At 43.4% G+C, this 21,474-nt stretch overlaps 1 protein-coding gene across 1 annotated transcript in view; it reads right to left on the bottom strand.

Annotated features, from left to right (window-relative positions):
* VPS13D (vacuolar protein sorting 13 homolog D) overlaps positions 1-21,474 on the bottom strand; it is a 260,740-nt gene that overhangs the window by 176,189 nt on the left and 63,077 nt on the right. Inside the window, exons 27-36 of the mRNA XM_040645796.1 lie at positions 18,500-18,710; positions 16,220-16,391; positions 15,937-16,049; positions 13,333-13,545; positions 9,871-10,136; positions 8,380-8,513; positions 4,625-4,780; positions 3,205-3,415; positions 2,613-2,687; positions 91-297 (exon numbers count right to left, since the gene is read on the bottom strand). Coding sequence (XP_040501730.1) covers positions 91-297; positions 2,613-2,687; positions 3,205-3,415; positions 4,625-4,780; positions 8,380-8,513; positions 9,871-10,136; positions 13,333-13,545; positions 15,937-16,049; positions 16,220-16,391; positions 18,500-18,710 — 1,758 coding nt within the window. The remainder of the gene's footprint in view (positions 1-90; positions 298-2,612; positions 2,688-3,204; positions 3,416-4,624; positions 4,781-8,379; positions 8,514-9,870; positions 10,137-13,332; positions 13,546-15,936; positions 16,050-16,219; positions 16,392-18,499; positions 18,711-21,474) is intronic.

The raw sequence follows: 21,474 nt of genomic DNA, 5'->3' as shown, positions 1-21,474 counted from the left end.
AAAAAAAAAAAAAAAAAAAGACGGGCCCCAAGTAACTCGGCCATCACTGCAAATCTTCAGGACGAATCTGAACGTCAGGAGCACACTCACGGGAAAAGGTGAGCTCGGCCAGGGGGACGTCACAGTCCATGCAGTCATCGATGAAGCAGATGCACACGCTCTCGGCTTTCACCTCCACGCCAGAGATCAGCCGCGCCGCCACGGGCCCCTGGCTCTCGCGGCCGCGCTCGGGCAGGGAAAGAGACTTCAGGGGTTCGGCATTCTTAAACAACCAACTCGCCGCCTTTTTCAGCTGGCCTGCGGGAAAATTTAAAGGCGATCGGTTCAGCCAGTTTGCGCAGCTACTCGAGCAGCTCAGAGGCAATGTTTGCAGGGACCTACTGGACAGCCCAAGAGAACCCTGCTCCCAAATGTACTTACTCTTAGACTTAAACGAGAAGAAAAAAACTAGCATAATGATAGGAATTCTACTTCCAGGCAATTTAGAACGAAGCCCCCTGGCACACCTTCCACTCAAGTTCATCGCCCTTCGTGATCTGGCTCAAAATGCCTCCAGGAGCCATCCCTCCTCTACTATCACATCTGTCGGAGGAGAAGAGAGGACAGGAAAAGACAGGGTCCAAATCCTAGATGTCACTCGGTAGGGAAGTATGTACCCTTCACTGTGCAGTTTTGTAGGTACTCGTGTGCTGCTTTGTGACTGTTCCCAAATGTCTTACTCTGTACACACTTGTCTTCTCAACCAATCAGGAATTCCTTGAGAACAAAGAGCAATGAGAAGGGCATGTGTGTAATATTCAACTGTTAAAATAACAGCCCCCTGAACACTACATTGCTAAAGCTATAAAGGAAAGGAAATCAGAGCAACCCCATATCTATAAATTACCAGAGGCCAGTACACAGCACAGGGGTAAGTGGTTGAGAGCACGTGCTCTAGAAGAAGGTGGCCTGGCTTCTGATTCCAGCACCTCGAAGATGCTGGATCTTGGGCAAGTTACTTGGTGTCTCTGTGCCCCACAGCATGCACTCACAGTGCTGCCACAAGGAGGAAACAGACGAGTACACGTAAGATTCTCCTACGAGCAGAGCCTGGCACGTATCAAAGGCTCTACTGACATTAGTTGCTGTTATCATTTTTGTAACCGATGGAACGACGCCTTAGTTACTAAAGAAATAAAATTTAACAAAAATCGGAAACGCTCTTAGAAACTAAAAAGAAATGTGTTAAAGAGAAAAAAGAATAGAAAATGTAAATACTAAGGGGTATTAAGTTAATTAAACTAACAAACAGTGACATCTAAGTAAAAACAAAACTAAGCAATCCAAGATAACTAGATACGCCTTCATTTTTTTTTTTCCAGAAAGAAAAAGGTAATAATAGTTAATGTGAACAACTGTGTGGTAAGACCAGCATTTTCACACCTAACTGGTTGGAGTTCGGTGTGGTACAATGTTTTAGAAAAATATTTGTCAAGTTGAGTAAAAAGTCTGAAATATATCTATATCTTTGATCCAGTATTTATACTACTAGGTCCCTCCACCAAGGAAATACTAAAAGATATAGACAGAAGTTCATACCAAAAAATATTTATTACGAACTGTGTATAATATTTATTTAAAGAATGAAAAACAAAGAACAGTTAAATTAAAATGCATCATTAGGTCAATGTAAAAAGATTCAGTATTTATAAATAATTTTAATGACATGGGAAGATGCTGATATTAAGTATATTATAATAATATTGCAACTCTAATTCAATAAAACTATATTGTAAAAGAGGCTATACAATTGTATTTGCAGTACAATCTGCCAACATACATGGTATTATATGTATATATATATATGTGGACATATATAGTATGTAAAGAGGTAGAGAAATGTACACACAAGTACAGACTAGAAAAAATACAGCTTTTGCTTTATCTTCCTGTTTTAAGAAAAAGGGCAACACAGAGGAAGGTGGGAAGTAGAAAGAACACAGGCAGACTTGGCTTTCAGTCGATCTTAGCCCCTCACTAATAGGTGACCTCAGACCAGTTAACTTAACCTATCTAAGCCAGTTTCCTTACCCGAAGCAGGGATAATAACACCCACCTCGAAGGGCTATGAAGATTCAACAAGAAAACACAGGATGAGGCACATGGGAGCTCAGTGGTCATGACTTCCAGCATCACCACCATTACCACGACCACCGGCAACATTGGCTAACAGCATTAGAGCACCTGCTGTGTGCCAGGCACTTTCCCAAAGTGCTTTGTAGGCAGTGCTTATTTATATCAAACCTCCAAGGGAAGTCCTCTTATCCTCTTTTTCCAGATAAGGAAGCACTGGTACAGAGAGGCTGAGTGACTTGCCCAAGTCACTAATAAGTAATCAAAAAGCACAGTGAACACAGCATCAGCTCCAGAGCCCATGTTCTTATCCACTATGAAATACCGCTGCTCGTCATTATGCCCAGTCCAAGATCCTGCTCAGCCCACAGAAAACTACGGAAAGGCTTCAAAACACAGTCCAGCTCTCTTAAGTCACCTTGTGGGAGCAGCGGGGGAAATGGGAAGCAAGCGTATGATCAAGGTGAACAACAGGTCATGGAAACCCTTGTGCAAATTACCTTGGCACACCAAAAGGGCTTTGCGACAATCAGCCATGCTGAATCCCAGCTCCTGCAGTCTAGCCAGCTGTAACTCTAGAAGAAAAAGTACGTACTTTTTATAAACAATTTTACAGAAATGAGTCCACTGACTAATTAAAGAAAAAAAAAAAGAAATTCAGAAGCTGGTGGCTAAAACATTCCGTTTCTCTACACAAAAATGGGCTCCGAACTGGAGACTTATCAAAGTGCACCCTGAAATTTTTAAGGGTCTTTTCCCTATATTGACTGTGTTTATAAAAGCTTAAAACTGAAATTTAGTATTATCCACATAACAATAGAGGAAAACTCAATGTTTAAAACTAAACAGTAGCGTTATCCACATAACTCTGGAAGAAATGGTAAAAGGAAAACTAGTGTAGGCTAGAGCAGTTGGTTTGGGGTGCTGTGTTTGTTCTTAAATTTTTAAAAATTACAGCATCATACTTATAATTACACTTAATGACATACAATTATACTTTGAACAATTTAATTGTGTAAAAGACAATCTTGACAGATAACCAGAAGGGGAGCTATTAGGCAGACTGAGTGGGGTTCACAGTTCAACACCTACCCAAGACAGGATCTAGGGTATGTCTCGTCCCTTCTCTGCTCTCCTCTCCCGGCCGAGACGCGCCGGGAAGGTAGCCACTAACGGAGCTGGTCTCCAAGGCCCCTGGGTCCGGTGCTGCGGCATTAGCTTGCTCTGGGATGGATTTCGCAATGGCAAGAAACAGCTGAACATCGTTGTAGGAGAGTCTGATATCCAGGGCTTGTAACTGAATCTAACAAAATCGAACAGGCAGCAGTTTTTTCAAGTTGCATTTGCTTTTACGCCCACATCTTTTACATGTATGTATAGTCCCCAGCTCAAGTTCTAGAAGTCCTGCAGACACTACATTAATTTTTCATTTTGAAGACTGGGAAGATCTTAGAATTAACCACCAAGGGCCATGAGGTAAGACGTCTCTGCTATGAGGTCGAATGTTCACAAAACTGCACCAAATAAAAAATAAAAAGCTAGGAAATTTACTAAAGCAATGAATATTTCAGTTGGATGATTTTCTTACAAGTAGATTAATCATCAAAGCAGAGAATCAGAAAAAGGCTGGGGGAGGGATGGGGGACAGGATCACCTATTAGCATTCTGTGAACCCATTTTGCTTTCATCGATTTAATGTTTTTAAATCTCTGAAACCAACTGCCCACTCAACAAAAATTACCTCTTCTTTCTCCAAACACAACCTTAAACGAGTCCAGCGCCACACTAGTGTTTCCCCACGTCCGGCCTCCCTCCAACACTGGCAATACAGCCGCCGGGGCAAGCAATGCAGACACCAGCACAAGACCACTCAAAACTGAGGGAACCGTTAGAATGTCTGGGGGTGGTGCTTGCTTTATTACTTATTTTGTCTTTAAAGATAAAAAACCAACATGGCTTTTCTCTCCCTTTCAATCTCCCATGGTTCCAATGGATTAATTGTTCCTCCTTGGCCAAAGGAATTAAACGCCAAATCCTTATGCCTTCCTTGCCCAGCTTCACTTTCCCCGGCTTCACCTTGCATCCTCTGTACTCCCGTACGCACGTCCTTGTTCTGGGGAGACCTCCCTCTGTTTCATGTGGGCTGGGCCCCTTCGCCCCTGACTTAGCTACTTCCTAACGTGGACTGCTCTCCTCCTCTGCCTGTTGACATCCTGTCCCCTGCGCCCCCTCAGACTTGCCCTACCTTCGGCTCCACCCACAATCCAGACTCCCCCCTCTGCTGCGTTCTGTTTCTGTCAGCTTTCACAGAACTTCAAGATGATACCAGACAATTAACAGGTCTTTGATTCTCAACAAGACTGAAAGATTTTCTGGGACAGAGACAATGTCACATTTCTTTTGTATTCGCCGAAGTGACGAAAATGTTGTCGAGATCAGCAAATACCTCGCATTCAGGCACAGGGCAGCGTTTGAGAGTGTATCGAGGTGTCCACAGATTTTTCATCATTACCTCTAAGATCGGTGGGAAATCTTCACTATTGAATGCATCCATCAATCCTGAACTATTCTGATAAGAAGAATTCCCCACCAGCTCCACTTGAATTTGAACTGGATCAACAATTGAAAGAGCCGTATCGTGCTCATTCCCTAGTCGGCACGAAAACACCTAGAAAATGAAGAATTAATGTCTGATTTAGAAGAGTCTAAACATCGGCGGAAAAAACCCACTATTTCGGTAGCAATCAGCCCCGTGTTATCAAAAGACCCACAACAACTGGTGAAATAAATATTGTCAAAAGGGAGGCCAGTATTCTTGCCCACAGCCAAGAGCGTGGGCAGTAGTTCCCCTCCCTTATAAAAGGCAGTTCGCTGACACCTCGCAAAAGGCCTAAAAATCTCATACCCTTTGATTCAATAATCAAATATGGGAACTAGCCTATGGAAATAATACAAAATACAGGGAAAAAAATCATTGAACCATTATTTAATAGTTAATAAAAAAATTCAGAGCAACCCAGTTTATATCATATGGAATCTTTAGCAGTCATTTAAAAGTGACAATGTAAAAGACCACACGGAATGTAGGAAGATAGTTACAACATGGATTATGTGAACAAGCAGCCCAATCAAAATACTACTACACAGGACTTTAAGGAAAGAAACACATCAAAATGTCAACAAAGATTCTGGACAAAGGGATGGGTAATTTTTTCCTCCCCTCCCCCAATGTGATGTAATATAACTGTTACTTTCATAATTGAAAATACATTAATTATTGAAGCTGGGTGATAGGTATGTAGGGGCTCATTATATTAACCTGTTTACTTGTATATGTTTGAAATGTTGTGTAAAAAAGTTTGATAAACATATTTATGGGAAGAGAGAAGGGAAAGAAGACTCCCATTCTAGGACCAAATTATCTTTGTACTTCAAGAACAGAAGACCAAAATCTATAAAGAACTTATCAAGTGCAACACCCAAAAAAACAAATAATCCATTTAAGAAATGGGCAGAAGATATGAATAGACGTTTTTCCAAAGAAGACATCCAGATGGCTGACAGACACATGAAAAGACGCTCAACATCACTCATCATGGGGGAAACACAAACCAAAAACCACGATGAGATACCACCTCACACCTGTCAGAATAGCTAAAATTAACACCACAACAAACAACAGGTGTTGGCAAGGATGCAGAGAAAGGGGAACACTGCTGCACTATTGGAGGGAAAGCAAACCGTATAGCCACTGTGGAGAGCAGTATGGAGGTTCCTTGAAAAGTTAAAAATAAAAATACCCTATGACCCAGCAATTGTACTACTAAGTATTTGCCCAAAGGATATAAAAACATAGCTTTGAAGGGGTACATGTTCATAGCAGCATTATGGACAATAGCCAGGGGTGCCTGGGTGGCTCGGTCGGTTGGGCAGCCAACTCTTGATTTTGGCTCAGGTCATGGTCTCTGGGTGCTGGGATCAAGCTCCGAGCTGGGCTCCATGCTCAGCATGGAGTCTGCTTGAGGATTCTCTCCCTGTCCCTCTGCCCCTCCCCCTGCTCTCTCTCTCTCCCTCTCTAAAATAAATAAATCTTAAAAAAAAAAAAAAAAGCCAAACTATGGAAACAGCCCAAGCGTCCATCGACAGGTGAACGGATAAAGAATATGTGGTATGTATTTCACAATGGAATATTACTCAGCCATCAGAAAGAATGAAATGTTGTGATTCGCAATGATGGAGCTAGAGTGTACCATGCTAAGTGAAATAAGTCAGTCAGAGAAAGACAAATACCATATGATCTCACTGGTATGAGGAATTTTAAAAACAAAACAGAGGAACATATGGGAGGGGGATAAAAAGAGGGAGAGAGGGAAACAAACCATAAGAGACTCTTAACAATAGAGAACAAACTGAGGGTTGATGGAAGGAGGTGGGCGGGGAGGGGCTAGCGGTGATGGGAATTAAGGAGGGCACTTGTGATGAGCACTGGGTGTTGTAGGTAAGTGACGAACCACTGAATTCTGCTCCTGAAACCAATATTACACTAAATGTTAACTAACTAGAATTTAAATAAAAATTTGAAAAAAACGAAGGGAAAAAAAAGAATTGTACAGAAGAAAGCATTCATGTTGGTCTCCCTTGCTCCTTCCCCTTTTTTGAGGGGTGGGGGATATTCTCTAGTACTCTTGGAAAACATGTGAAGCCAAGCTCCTTTACTATACTCAAAATCAACTCATTTGGCTTCCTTTATAAATTCTCCCCCAGTGATGTACCAAGGCAGTGGGGGGGAGGGGTCTTAAAATTCAGATCCAATTGTGCTGCCTGAGGAACAAGACTAAAAGGAATTTCCAGGAATCTCAAATATTTTGCCATATAGTTTTTCTAAGACTTTAGAGCAAAAAAAAGTTTCATTTTCCTTTTTTCTTTAGGGCCTTTTGCTACACCAAACTCAATTGTATCTGACAGTTCATTAATGAATCACCAATATTTTCCACTCAAAGCTGGTACTGGAGAGGCTTGGAAAGCAGAAGAACTACAATTTCATGATCAACTCACATCACACCAGCATGTAAATCCTTCCTCTCAAACTGAGGTTTCTTTACATGAGAGAAACAAACAATCAAGAAGTGAAATCTCTACAGGTTTTATTCAGCTATATCTGATGAGAGAGAAAAAAAAAAGTGCCATATGCTGCTGACAGTGAAAATAAGTTTTGTTCATTCGACCTCTGAAATACCACTGGAAAGAATAGGGCATGAAAAGTTCAATCATGAAGGGAAAGGAAATGATGAGTAACCTGGACCAAATATTCTAATATTATAACAAGAGGAACGTTAGCGGAGATCAGTGGATTAAGAACACTTGATAGAAATAATAATCTGGGGGCGCCTGGGTGGCACAGCGGTTAAGCGCCTGCCTTCGGCTCAGGGCGTGATCCCGGCGTTATGGGATCGAGCTCCACATCAGGCTCTTCAGCTATGAGCCTGCTTCTTCCTCTCCCGCTCCCCCTGCTTGTGTTCCCTCTCTCGCTGGCTGTCTCTATCTCTGTCGAATAAATAAATAAAATCTTAAAAAAAAAAAAAAAAGAAATAATAATCTGCCTCATTTCTCCTTCCCTCTCCACAACCCTGACTTTAAAAGAAACAGAGAAGTTTATACTTAATATTGCATAATGTAATTTTCAGGCTACAAAGGCCACTCCATTGCAAAGAATCTCCTTCGTGAGATTAAATTAGAGCCGACAGCAGCACTATCAGAGACTCCCTCCATTAGGTTACGCATGCGTCTCCAGAGAGATCCTTTACAGATTAGATATTCCTAAAAGCATAATACATAAAATCCTTCACACCTTTTAAAAACAAGTTTCCAAGACCACAAAGCCCTAGGTCTTCACAGAGACAACTCAACGCCGGGAAGGGGACTCGGGGAAATGAGGACTGCTTCCCCACCTTGACTAATTTGCCCAGGACTAGACCCGCAGACATAGTACTGGGAACTGGAAGAGTTTCACTGAACTTCTCGAGGAAGGGACGATGTAAGAGCAAGAGGCCCAGTCCCTCGGCATATTTACAACCTGACGCTGGAGGACTGACTTCACATATAAGGATAACCTGGAAGATCTGAGGACAAAACAAAGAGAGGGGGGCTAGAGTTCTCCAACTCCATTAATTATTTCCCCTAATGAAAGCTGAGGAGGTAAATTCTCTTCCATATGCTTTTCTCTAAAGCCAAACATTAAGTATTTTAATCGACCCAGAGACTTCTTACCTCAATGCCAAACAAACTTCCTGAAAAGGGGCGATCGACAAATCGGGGCTTATAGGTGAGCACTGTGGTGCCTTTGAGAATAATGGCATTGGTATCGAAGCAGGACACATCTTCAACGACCACAAACTCCGTGCCTGGAAAGGACAGCATTGTCAATCAAGCCAAAGCTGGGAAACTGGAAAGCACCAGGCTGTTGCAAACTAGGCAACTCATTTACGCCGGGCAGGGGGGACATGAGCCAACAAGACCTGTTCTCCAGGATGTTTGTCGACACTCTGCTTCACCGCCACCCTGAACAAATTCTCTGTATCTGGCCAGGCACAGCTGAGCCAAAAGAGCACTGCACAGGCAGAAAAGACTGGGAAGCAGTGTCTCTTCTCTCTTTAGAATGTATTTTTAAGGAGCGCCTGGGTGGCTCAGTTGGTTAAGTGTCTGCCTTCTGCTCAGGTCATGATCCCGGGGTTCTGGGATAGAGTCCCATGTCGGGCTCCCTGCTCAGCAGGGAGACTGCTTCTCCCCCTCCTGCGGCCCCCCGCCTCCGCTTGTGCTCTGGCTTGCTCTCTCTCTCAAATGAATAAATTAAAAAAAAAAATCTTTAGTATGTATTTTTAAGCTAAGTCTCCTGGGAGGACTATGAGATATTCAGAAGCCCAGGAAATCAACCCTTCTCCAAGCAATGACCTGTTTAAAAATCCCGGAAATAGATACACGTCCTAATGCTGGTTGGGCAGGGAAAGGCACAACATCATCTACATAGCTATTCCAGTTGTTTACAAAGAACATATACTAATTTAAACGTAGATTTTTTTGAAATTACTAAATGCACAGTTTTCTACTCGTTTGTACATGGCAAATTTACTTTTCGTTTTCATCAAAACCCATGTTTAGACTGAACTTTTGAAACGAAACCCATTTAAAGTGCACTGCGCTGGCCAGCTCCTTCCAAACCACTGAGCAGTAGTTGGGCTACATCACAAACACAAGAAAAGATACACAAATACATACAGATCTACTAGGAGAGTTCGCTAGTTAACAAAAACCACAGTAAATCTGTTTGTAAAGGAACATACTCTTTTTGTAAAGAAAATAACAATCCCCTCACTTAATTTATCTTTAAACTGAGATTTTCACACGTCAGATTTGCCTAAACTCAGTCAGGCACATCTGTTGGAGCACTGAAGATCAAACGGAAAATTGAAGCCAGATTTAATACTCGGGGAAAAAGACCACTGGCCAGGCAGTGCTCAAGCTGGGCATGTGCCATGGGCAGGCGGAGCAGACGGCCCAGAACCCTGCAGCCTTGAGTGTGAGCCAGCAGTTCACACCAGAAAATGGAGGTCAAGAATTTCAACACTTGCTGATCTGTATGCAAATGTGTAAGTGCTCACACTTACATCCGAGAAGGTGAGCACTGTGAAGACATCTGAGAAGACACAGATTGAGCCTGACATGCAGACTGAGAATCGGTGACTCACACCTACATGTGCTCACCTGTTACATTGACCTTGACCTCCAGGTGCCTTTCAGTGGACACAGGAAGGGAAGACCGCTTGGTAACTACTCCACTTTTCACAGTTTTGGGGACTACAGCAGATTCGCTGCTGGAGTTGCGGTGGCGAGAAGGAGTAACATTAGTCTGTTTCTTAATATCGCTGGGAGTGTGAAGAAAATCATGGACTAACAGCAGCCAGTCAAATATGAGGAACACACGCAGATTGTTGAGAACGACCGTAAAACAGGACGAATCCTTCGTAGATCTGCAAGGAAAAAGATTTAACAAAAAAATAGAACAGGAAAGGAGAAATGTATTTTATGAAGTTGCAAGTGTATTACTCAGCTTGGGCAGGTGTTTTTCCAGTATTTTTTAAATTGACCGCTCTGGGTATCAATAAACTATGAATAATAGTTTAATAAGATATTCAGTGTATGTTTTCAAAAGCTAATCATATTTTTAGGCTGTAAGAAAGCAGTATAGTGCCATCCAGCAGTTCTCAACCAGGAGTGATTCTGTCCCCCAGAAGGCTTCTGGCAATGTCTGGAGACATCTGTGACTGTCACAACACGGGACGGGGGTGTGGTTTGCTATGGGCATCCAGTGAGCAGAGGCCAGGGATCCTACTAAACACCCCGCAACAGACAGGACAGCCCCACAACAAGAAGAATCTAACCTAACACGTCAATCGTGCCGAAGCTGAGAAATCTCGGTGCAGTAGAAAGAGCACAGGCTAAAATCCAGTCACTTACAAGTTGTGTTATCTTGGATAAGTCGCCTACCTTCTCTGAGCCTGTTTCCTCACTTATAAAATGAGAAATATGAACACTGTAAAAGACAAAGCACCAGGCACGTAACAGGTGTGTGTGTTCAGTAAATGTCAGCTGCCTTCCCTACAGGCTACTTCAAGATCAGTGAGGCGCCCTTTCTTTGATGTTTGGGATCACTTCTTCACAAACACCGAATGTACACACTAGTACTAATTCTCCAGCTGGATCTGACCAGAGAGCCCAGATCTTTAGCCTGAGAAGGAGGACAAACAAGATGACATTTATGTGTGGGCATAACCCCAAGCACCCCAGAAGCGGAGTTGGGGGAGGGCGAGAAACAATAGTGGTTTTGTAGGCTCCATGACCCCGAATTCTCTATTTGAGGTGAAAAGCCACGGAGGACCCCAAGCCTAGTCTCAAACTGGTGAGGCTCTACCAGAATATGAGTGGGCAGAGACGGGTGGGACAGAGGAAAGTGGGCTCAGGATACCTTTAATGGTTTTCTGGGTTGACTTTGTTCTGTGAGCTCAAAAGTGACTTTGGGGCTCCAGCTACTACCCGTACCTGGTTACCTCCCCTAAAAGGGGCTCCTATCCAGCAAAAGCGGATTCTGAGATGTTTTTAAATCTGGCTTCTCTGGTCTCTTGTTTCTCCTAAACCTGGCTCACTGCCTCTGGAGAAAGGGCACAGTGATGCATGTCTCCCTCATACAGTCACAGCATTTTTCACAGAAACACTTTACTCTTTTGTATTAGAGAAAAAATGTTGCCCTCAGTAAAATTTTTCCACCCCATTTTGAACACAGATCGTCAGAGTTATTCACTAACTGAAAAGTCAAAGTATGTCTGATACCCTTTTCTGGAAAATATTTCAAGCCTTTAAACACTGTGAAGTGATTTATATTTGACACACATAATCCCAACAGAAGAGCAATTCTTCTTGAGACACAGAAAGCGTTCAAAAGTTCCAATCAAGAGAACATGTTAACCCCTCTCACTCACAATGGTATTTCTGTTCACAAGAGCCAAGGTAAGACTTTACTATTTGGCTCCAAGAAATTATACACCTCCGGTATATAAACAGAATAATATCTCAAGGCTCCTTGTGTATTAAAAATATGATCGGTGAGACAACATCTAGCTGTTAGATTAAGAAGCTCGATCAATAATACAGCAAACCCAAAAGGAAATGGTTTCTGCAGAAGGACCAAATACAGGGAAGCCTCCTGCTCAGATAAACATCTTCAAATGAAAGAACCACAAATCACAGCCAGCTTAGCTTCTGACCACAGTCAGCCAGATGACTAGACACAAGGGGCCACACCTGAGGACTGTTCCAAGGGACATGGGCGCTGAGATCAGAGGCCCCAGTGTGAGTCCTGGCCACTTCACTCACCCACCGTGTGACCTTGGAGAGGTACTCAATGCCCTCCTAGCTTCTATTGCTGCATCTGTAAAATGGGGCAGAAGCCACCTGATTGGCAAATTTGCCAGGAGGATTTAAGTATGACAGTAGGGAAAGTGGACGGCTCGTGGAAGGACTCAGTAAGAGGCAATGCGCATTCTCAATTCTGAACATCCAAAAAGTTCAGGCAAAGGTTTGTCCATTTTGCTAGACTTCCTAAAGGCATATGGAGAGTGACCATGACCTCTCCCTAAAGGAAATCTCAACCCTGAGAACTCACTGTGCAGCACACTGAAATATATCAAGTACAATCAAGCATATGAACACAAGAAAAATTTTGATCTTTTTTTCTCCATGAGGTTTTTCCCAGTCTTTTTACTTACTAGTTTTTATTTACAGCATATCTGATAACATTAAGCACTAATGGAATAGAACTGACATTGCTTCCAAAGGTCTCCTTTTGGATTTGCATTGGAGGATTTTGGATCAAACCTATTTTTTCAGTTTTCAGGTCTATCCTCACTTACCTATAAAATCTTACGGTAGTATATCATAAAACAACACCAGCTACATCAGTAATAATCATAAGAGCTACCATCTGTGCCAAGCAACAGGCCAGAATTACTTATTTAATTACTGCCTCCACCCTGTGAGGTGGGTACAGTCATTCTCTTCTATCTTACAGAGGAGAAAATTGCAGGTCAAAGTGGTTGAACTTGTCCTAGGACACACAGCTAGAAAGTGGTTGATCAAGGTTTTGAGGCCAGATCTGTACGATTTCAAAACATACACTCATTATACTCACACCACTTCCTAGCATAATACCAGGAAGAAAAACATAATCTAGTCCAAAGAGGCTAAAGCTCTTTTAAATGGAGAAGTGGGTTAGCAAGACATGCATAGATAAATCAATAATGCAAGTCAAAACCACCTTCCTTCCTATAATTTCTATAGACCAAACGTCCTCTTTCCTCTTAAACAAGAATCACTTCTTCCTTCCTCAATTTGCTTTACATATTAGAACAGAGATGAGACGTTGATTTTAAGACTCTGGGCTCATCCTAAACTTTTTTTTAAAGCAACAGAGACATCTTTTGGCCAATAAATGCAACTGCAAGGTGACAGGAACACTCAATTATGTGAGCTGCACCGGTGAGCCATTCTCTAGTTATCTTTCAGTGACTCCTCAGTCCTGGGATGTTCTAAAGCTGACAGAGCCCTGGCCCACTGGCCACAAAAGGAAGTTTCTTGATAAAGAAATGGAGAGTCGGGGTCTGGATCCACTACCTGAAATGCAGTTCCATCTGAATGGATCCTTGGGTCGTGCTGCTGTTCCTGGAAGGCTGAAAAATACAGCTGAATACGTTTGTCATGCCAGGACTGGCCTTCTGCCCGGCATAGCGAGTGTCAAAAGCCATCATGGAATGGGAAACCAAGTTAATGGACTTGGTTTGGTTGGAAAAGCTTTCATAGAGCAGTTTACATTTTTTGAAGTCGAATCTAAAAGGGAGAAAACAGATAGGATATTAAACTCTTCCATTTCACAAAATCATCTAAGTTCAAGACAACAGAACAAAATCATAAGTATACCTGAGCTTTATGAAGGAGAATAACTTTCACTGATTTTGTTAACAGACTCCTCAAAAAGGATTTAGAGCCATTGTGCCCTGCCTCTTACTTTTCAGTTCCAGGAAGATGCTCTTGTCCACAGGAACTCCATGAGGAATAACGTTATCTACTATATCTGGGTGCATTAGCATTCTCGTTTCTCATCTCAAGTCTGAGAAGGCTATATATGTGTAACAATCCCCGAGGGATGGGAAGGGTCCCGTTAGACCTTCATCTGTCAACTCCTAGCCTGCCTGCAGGATTCTCTCTCCAGAGACTGCCACATTTTTATTTAACCACTATAGCTTCCTGGAAACAACCAGAACAAATAATACTCTTCATATAGAGAAATAATGTAACTGATCCATCAAGAGGAAGTGCATTTGATGCTGCCTTTTTTTTTAATAACAGAGAAAGCTGCAATGTGCAATTCATCATTTATTCAGTACCATCATGACATTCCATACAGAATTATTTCATTTTGTAAAAAACTAAGGGCATAGCTAGTCATCAGGAAAAAAGATGCTGGCTTGCAAGATAATCTGGGACCCAAGCTTCATTATACCATTTATTCAACTGAGTTAGACATAGGCCAGGATGGATTCTCGAGGCAAAGACAAAGAAGAAGAAGAAGAAGAAGAAGAAAAAAAAAAAAGATTGTTTCCGTAGGGAAATTTCTAGACTTTGAAGTCCTGTTTTCAAATACTGAACCACTTTTCCAGCCATATGACTTTACCCTAGGTAAAAATTCCTTCTGGACAATAGAATTCATATCTGCCCAATCTCACATGATCGTCAAGAGATCAAAATGAAAAGGTGATCAAGTGTGAAAACACAATGCAGTCCTCAAGGTTCCACACCAGTCATGACAAATTCTTGGTCCACCCAGACCACGTAAGTGATACACTCAGTGAGTCACCAGGCAACACACGCCCTATCTAAAGGCTGCCCAAGAAGCTCCTCAGTGAACACACGGGCACGTAGTCAAAGCTTTCAACTTCTCAAAAGAGGCTGAAATCCAAATTTTCTATGTGACGTCCCCCAATTTTTAAATGTTGGCTGGGGAGGCAGTCAGCAGGGCCACTCCCCGATTAGGCAGACGCCCCCCAGCCCATACTTCTGACCCCTCTGCACTCTGTGGGGCCGTGCTCTGACTCCATGAGGGGGGTGGCACATTTGGGCCATTCAAGACCACTGCGGGACCCCTGGCTTTCTCGCTGGCACATCGAGACGCCGGCTGCTCTCTCAGCCACGGTGACCGCAGCCAAAGAGCAGCCTGACGGCCACCATGGACACACGGCATCAGTGTCTGCATGTCTGTCACCTCTTTTTTGCCCCCCACCCCCACCATATCAGTTTTTATTTATTACTACTTTTTAAGCTGTTGAAGACATAGCACGGCAGCAAGATTACATTAGGAATGTATTATAATAAGACTTTTTCACTGAAGCCTAACACCTTCCTACACCCCAGGCTCTTTGGAATGCTTCCCCCTTTCCTTGCACCTGAAGTACAACCGTGGTGGCTCTTTGTCTCTCCCCGTATACATGCAGATACCGCATTATGTTAAAGGTATGTTCTACGGACATCATTAGCAGCATTACGAGCTCTCCCTAACTGTGGTGCTAGAATCCAGTACTTGTAAAACACCAGTAGATTCGGAGCGGGGAGGGGGGTGGGGGAAGGGGAGCGGGAGGTACAGGCTTCCAGGTGTGGAATGCATTAGTCACGATGATCGAGAGCACAACACAAGGAATATAGTCATGGTATTGTAACAGTGTCCTGTGGTGACGGATGGCGGCTGCACTCGTGGTGAGCACAGCAAAACGCTCAGGGAAGCTGAATCACTATGTTGTACACGTGAAACTAACCTAACGCTGTGTGTCAACTATACGATTTTTCTAAACAGTGCTGACATAAAAACAAAAAAAAGAAAAAAAAAGAAATAAAAAACCAACACCAGTAGATTCTCAGGAAAGTTTTGCATAATATCTGCAGTTCTTTCAAATGCATCGGTTTCAGCACCAGGTGTGGAGGCCACTGAAACGTCCTAATAACCTGTCTTTACTGACAAAGCAATGAATTTAAACTTTGAAAAAGCACCATGTAGACCAACCCAAAAGCACTGTGCAGAGCACCTCCGGTCGTGAACCACCACTCTGCAACCTCTGCTCTACGCTAAAGCGGATTCCAATAAAGCGAAATACGTGTACTGTCTGGGGTACTGTCACTGTCACTGTCACGTCAGCCGCTAGGTGTAAACCAGCACTCTGAAAGTCATACCTGGCTAAGGACCCAGTACTTTCTTTTCCTTTTGGATCTTTCAGCTCCAGACTTACATTCACCATGTCGATGAGGAAGCACATGCACGTGTACACTTCTCCACTGAGAATAGTCTGCAAGAGGAAAATGCCAATCTGAAAAGGGGGTTAATATGTCAAGACAGTAATTTGCTCGTTGTTCCATCTTGTCTTCGCAGGTGAGCTGGAGGGATCCACGCACGAGGTGGCCATCAGCTGGGACGGCAAGAGTTAAGAGTTACGGGGCAGCACGAGGTCTCACTCACGTGAATTCTTGGGTCTTGTAAATCATAAGGCCGCATAAATTCCTCAATGGGCTCTCCGAGGTTGTTCTCCAATAAACCACGAATCAGCTTGTATTTGTACAAATCCAGGGAGCAGTGGACTGAGGAGAGATTGCCATGGATAGATATGTCTGGCACCGTATGACTTATTTCTCTGAGGAAAGAAAAAAAAGTCACTTTGGCAAACAAATCGGCAACTTAACACCGACAAAGCTCACACCCGGACGTAAGGAAGAGCTAAAATGCACCCGCCTACGTTATCCATCAGTTCATTCCTAACTTCCAGTAATAAAAATTTCATGTGGCTCCAAGTGGAGCACATGAGCACAACTATGTCCTGCTTCGGCTACAAAAAGCCCCTTTTTTCTCGAAATATGCATTTATAAAGTCCCCAAATCGGAGTTGGCTAAGTAATCTATTAATAAGGAAAAATCTCATGAGACCCAGAAAGAGCTGAAACATTACCGTTGGGGAGGCAATAAAGAAATGGCAACCTCTACATTTAACTCTTCGGCTCTCATGTTAACTAAAGGCGGACACCAATGTTTCACACGGAGCCCACATGGGACGTCAGGATAAAAGGTGAATCTGTTACTTGTCTCTGCTGAGATGGGCGGGAGTAGGACTGAGATGCCCGGGCCAGGGGGTAATACACCTTGTCCCACACGAAAGAGCTTCTCCCCCCACCCTCCCGGGGAGAAGTGGGCACCGTGGCTCCTGCAGACACCATGCTCTGAGCACGTGAAGTAGAGGACAGGGATGGAAAGCAGAAGAATGTAAAAAATTACTCTGTCTGCAGAGCAAAACTATATATGATCAAGTAAAGAAAGCAGTGATGCAAGCCACACGAGAAGAGCTGGGAAGGACTACCCGGCGCCCTCTCAGCTTCCTGCTTCTGGGGTGCAAGCAGCTGAGAGGGTATCTCGTACCGAGTTATCACCGCCTATCGGGGCTAACAGTATAATCACTGCACATAAACAGTGATGGAAGCGAAGCGGGTCAAGTTTACATAATCAGGGTAACAAAGCACATTTTTGGGGGGGGAAAGCATTACTTGAAAAGAAAACAAAGTGTTCCATTTCTAAATAACGAAGCTCCTCCTAAGATTGCTAGGCCAGTAAAACCAGAGAGAGCCCATGCCAAGCATAACTGAGCGCCAGCCAGGCAGCACTCGAATAACAAGTAAGAATGAAATGCAAAAATCCCAGGGAGAGCAGCTACACGGTGTCACTAATGCACAGAGAAACAAAAAAGTGGCATTAAATGGCTCGCCCAAACCCCAGAACCACAAAGGGAGTGGCCAAAGACGGATTAAAATCGCACTCCCCACAAGTAACGAGACTGCTTGTCAAAATGCTGCAAAGGAGAACGTCTTTCATGACTTGACAGCCACGGCCGTCTCTGTAGTTAAAATGCAAGCGTTGCTGCTTTCTCCAAAATGAATGCCCCAAACGGACAGCCATCGTGCACGGGGCACAGCAGCTCCCAGCTGGGCGCGTGGGCCAGGCCAGCATGAGCACCGCCAGGGGACCTTGCTCACATCACCCAAGGCTCGGCCCTGAGACTCAGGTTCTGGTGGTCTCAGGTGAGGTCTGGGAACATTTATATTTAAGACGTTTCCCAGACGATCCCATGGAAGTAATGACAACTGAAGCAATACTCTAAACTGCAGAAATGTGTTTGAGGCCAATGAAAAGGTAAATTAGAGTCAGCTCATTGCCTTTATGGAGTACTTTCAGATTGCTTAATGGAGCAAAAATGGGCAGAACTGCATCTCAACAGTTATTCTGATTAAAATGGAGCTCCAGGGTAAGTAGCAACACCAGGTCCAGAATCTATTGTGCTTGGAAAATATAAGCCAATGTCACCTCTTCCAAAATACGTTCCCTGTCATCACCACCTCCCTACGTCCACCAAAAGCCATGCTACATTCGTGTCCCTTCGTCTTTGTTTCCAAGGCCTCAGGGGCAATCCTATAACACAGTTTATAACACTGAGTCAAACTCTAAATTAGAATCACCTTCTAATTTGCCTTCCGATATCCCTCTATCAACACAACATAAGCTCCATAAAGGCAGAAGGTTTTTCTTCCCAACACAGTAGACCTCCCATCTAGTATACAGCTGGGACTCCATAAATATTTGCGACATAGAAGAAATAAGTGAACACCTATTCTCTTCCAGACTTACCTTCGCAGCACTGATCTCCAAGTTATTAAGATTCTACCTACAATAGATAATGATCCAGATATAAACCACTCACTTGTCCAAGTTCCTTTCCACCTGCAATTTCAGCCGACAAGGCTCAGTTAGGAGACTCCCTCCCGTCTGCCGCACGAAATAGGAAGGGAATACCAGATCTCCACTGCTGTCGTCTGAGGCCTTAGAATACTCTCGTGGACGTCTCTCTGCAGCAAAGATGTCCATGTCTTGTAGATCCACGACAATGCAATCCAGCAGGCAGACATGGTCTTCTACATGCACCCAACGGAAGAGAGAGAATGAAGAAAATAAGACCCGGAAAGGACCGGCTCCGGACACAACTAAAAAGCTAAACAAAGTTCATTCTGTCTTTGGAAAATGTTCAGAACTGTCTGCTTCAAAAAACCTGAGCATCCAAAAGTCTGCACTCTGGCACCAAGGCCTCCCTATGTGATGATCCCTGCACTAGACACTTCCTGTCCGCTCCCCTTCCACGTCACCCACATGCTACTGTCCTGAGACACAAGCTGAGCCTAAAGGATTTATGACCGACATGATTGGACAGCCATCCCTCCCAAGGAGAGGATGCGACCCAAAGGCTTACAAAGTTTTCCAGCACCAAAATTCTTTTCTTAAACAAATATGTCATCATTTCCGCTACCACCAACCTCATCCAAACCACCATCATTCTGCCTGGCACCCCAGAAGCTCCCCTCCAATATACCTACACCATTCCCTCCTGGCCCTCACAAAACCATTCTGCCCGCAAAATACCTGAGTAATCCTTAAAAAAATAAATGAGACCATAACATTCTCTTCCTTCTACGCTTTAATGATTATGCTTAATCCAAAGTTGTTTCTGTAAAACTCCTCCTAAATCCTTATAAAACCCTGCATAAGCCCACTGCCTACTTTTCCAGCCTCCTCTCGAGCCATTCTCCACCCTGCTCCTGAAGCCTCGGGCTCACTGGCCTTTATCTCCCAAAACCTCCAAGCCCTTCACTATCGGAACAGCCTTACCTATGGCATCACCCTCCCCTCTCAATCTCAACTGGGTCCTCTCTGTTCTTTCTCCTGCACCATTCTGTCTTTCCTAGAACATCTCAGTATGTCCGCATTTAGAGGCCTGCGTGGTGAGCCTCTCATCTTCTACGCGGAGGGGCAGGAGCCGTGTCTAATAGCAAGCTAATATCCAGCAGAGCCAGATATCACATCAGCATTCAGCCCGCACTACATACCAGTTCTTCAGACTTAAAATTTATTTGTGCAAATATGTTTCAAACACCTACTTTGTGCCAGCTACTTTCTAAATCCAGGACGCTATTCTAGGGTACAGCAGTGAACAAAACATACAAATATCTTTTCCACCATGACGCTTATATTCTAATATAAAATTGTAAATTTATAAATTCTCCCCCAAATTAATCTATTTCTTTAATATGATTCCAGTCAAAATCCCAAAAGCGAATTTTTGAGGTGGGGGGGGGGGAGCAGAACTTGACAAAATAATCCTTAAGTTATTTTTTTTAAAAAATTAAGGGTATTCATCCCATGAGATGATAAAACATGGGGAAGGTGTTTCTGAGTGTGTTATTGGAAGCGGAACACACAGAGGAAAGTAACAATGGATCTAGCTACATGGAAATTAAAGAGCTCTACAGGACAAAAACAGCATGAATAAAAAGGGCAAAGGAGAAACTGGAAAAAAAACTGCAATATATTTGACAGATAATAGGGAAATGGCCCCACTTTATAAAGATCTGAAAATCTGTAAGAAAAGAATACACAAGTAGGAAAACTGGCAAGGAACGTGACAGGCACTTCACTACAAAAAGAAAACCATCCCAGTATGTATATGAAAATATATCCAACCTCATTAGGATCTAATAAATGCACACACACACACACTCACACACTCTCTCTCTCTAAATAAAATAAATAAGTAAATAAATAAAGCAGTTCTTTATTTTTTACTATTTTGATAAATACGTGGAAGAGAGAGAAGTGGAAGTGATCTGGTAGAAGGGGGTGGGGGGAGGTATAAAGGGCTTCAGAGACTCCCTGGATCATCATGGAACCCTAAGGATACATGAAGAAGTTTGAAAACCACTACTTTAATCGCATCTTAATCATAAACAAAGAAATTCCAGAAACAGCAAACAGGAAGGAGAAATACCATTTGGAGAGAGATCTTTCCATCGACCTCTAAAACATCCCAAATCACTTCTCATAGGCATCCGCCCACACAGAAGGCTGGCCCTCCTACTCCTCACTGTCCTCACAGCAACGGCAGGAGGTAGCAAGTGTTGGGTGGCACCATGCGCACCCCCTCCACGCTCCAGACGCGTTACGTATAGAGACTGGTGGACAGTATCACGTAGATGAAGGATTCAGCTCTGGGGTCAAACTGCCTAAGTTCATAGTCCGACTCTGCCACTACCCAGGGCAGGTTAAGCTACTTGATCTCTCTCTGTGTCTAAGATGAGGATAAAAATAAGACTCTACAGGGGTCCTATGGGGTGAAATGCAATGATTTATGGAACAACGTGCCATGACATCTGGCACACAATAAGTGTTCAACAACCAGCACTGTGACGATGATTAGGATAATCCCATTTATTTAATCATCAGTCCAACCATAAGCCACTTTCCTGTCACCTCTAGGACCACAAGGGACCACAGGGAGTAGAAACTCGTACTGTCAGTTCTTGCATAGACCAAAAGACATGCACCAGCCTTCTTAGTGAGGGTCCCACATCTTTCAAAGCCTGATCACACCAGACTGATTTTTGTGGCGAATCACCTTCTGTTCCCCTCTCCGACTCCTGGAGCACCACCTCACTTTATTCCATCCATCACCTACCCAGAATACATTTAAAAACCAAAAGGCCAGGGGTGCCTGGCTGGCTCAGTCAGAGGAGCATGCAACTCTTGATCTTGGGGTCCTGAGTTCAAGCCCCACATTGGGTGTAGAGATAACTTAAAAAAAAAAAAAAAAAAACTAGTGGCTCCTGGGTGGCTCAGTCAGTTAAGCAT

This window comes from Ursus maritimus, unplaced genomic scaffold, assembly GCF_017311325.1.
Source record: "Ursus maritimus isolate PB19 unplaced genomic scaffold, ASM1731132v1 scaffold_32, whole genome shotgun sequence".
NCBI classification, from domain to species: Eukaryota; Metazoa; Chordata; class Mammalia; order Carnivora; family Ursidae; genus Ursus; species Ursus maritimus.
This window is presented reverse-complemented; position numbering and strand designations above follow the sequence as displayed.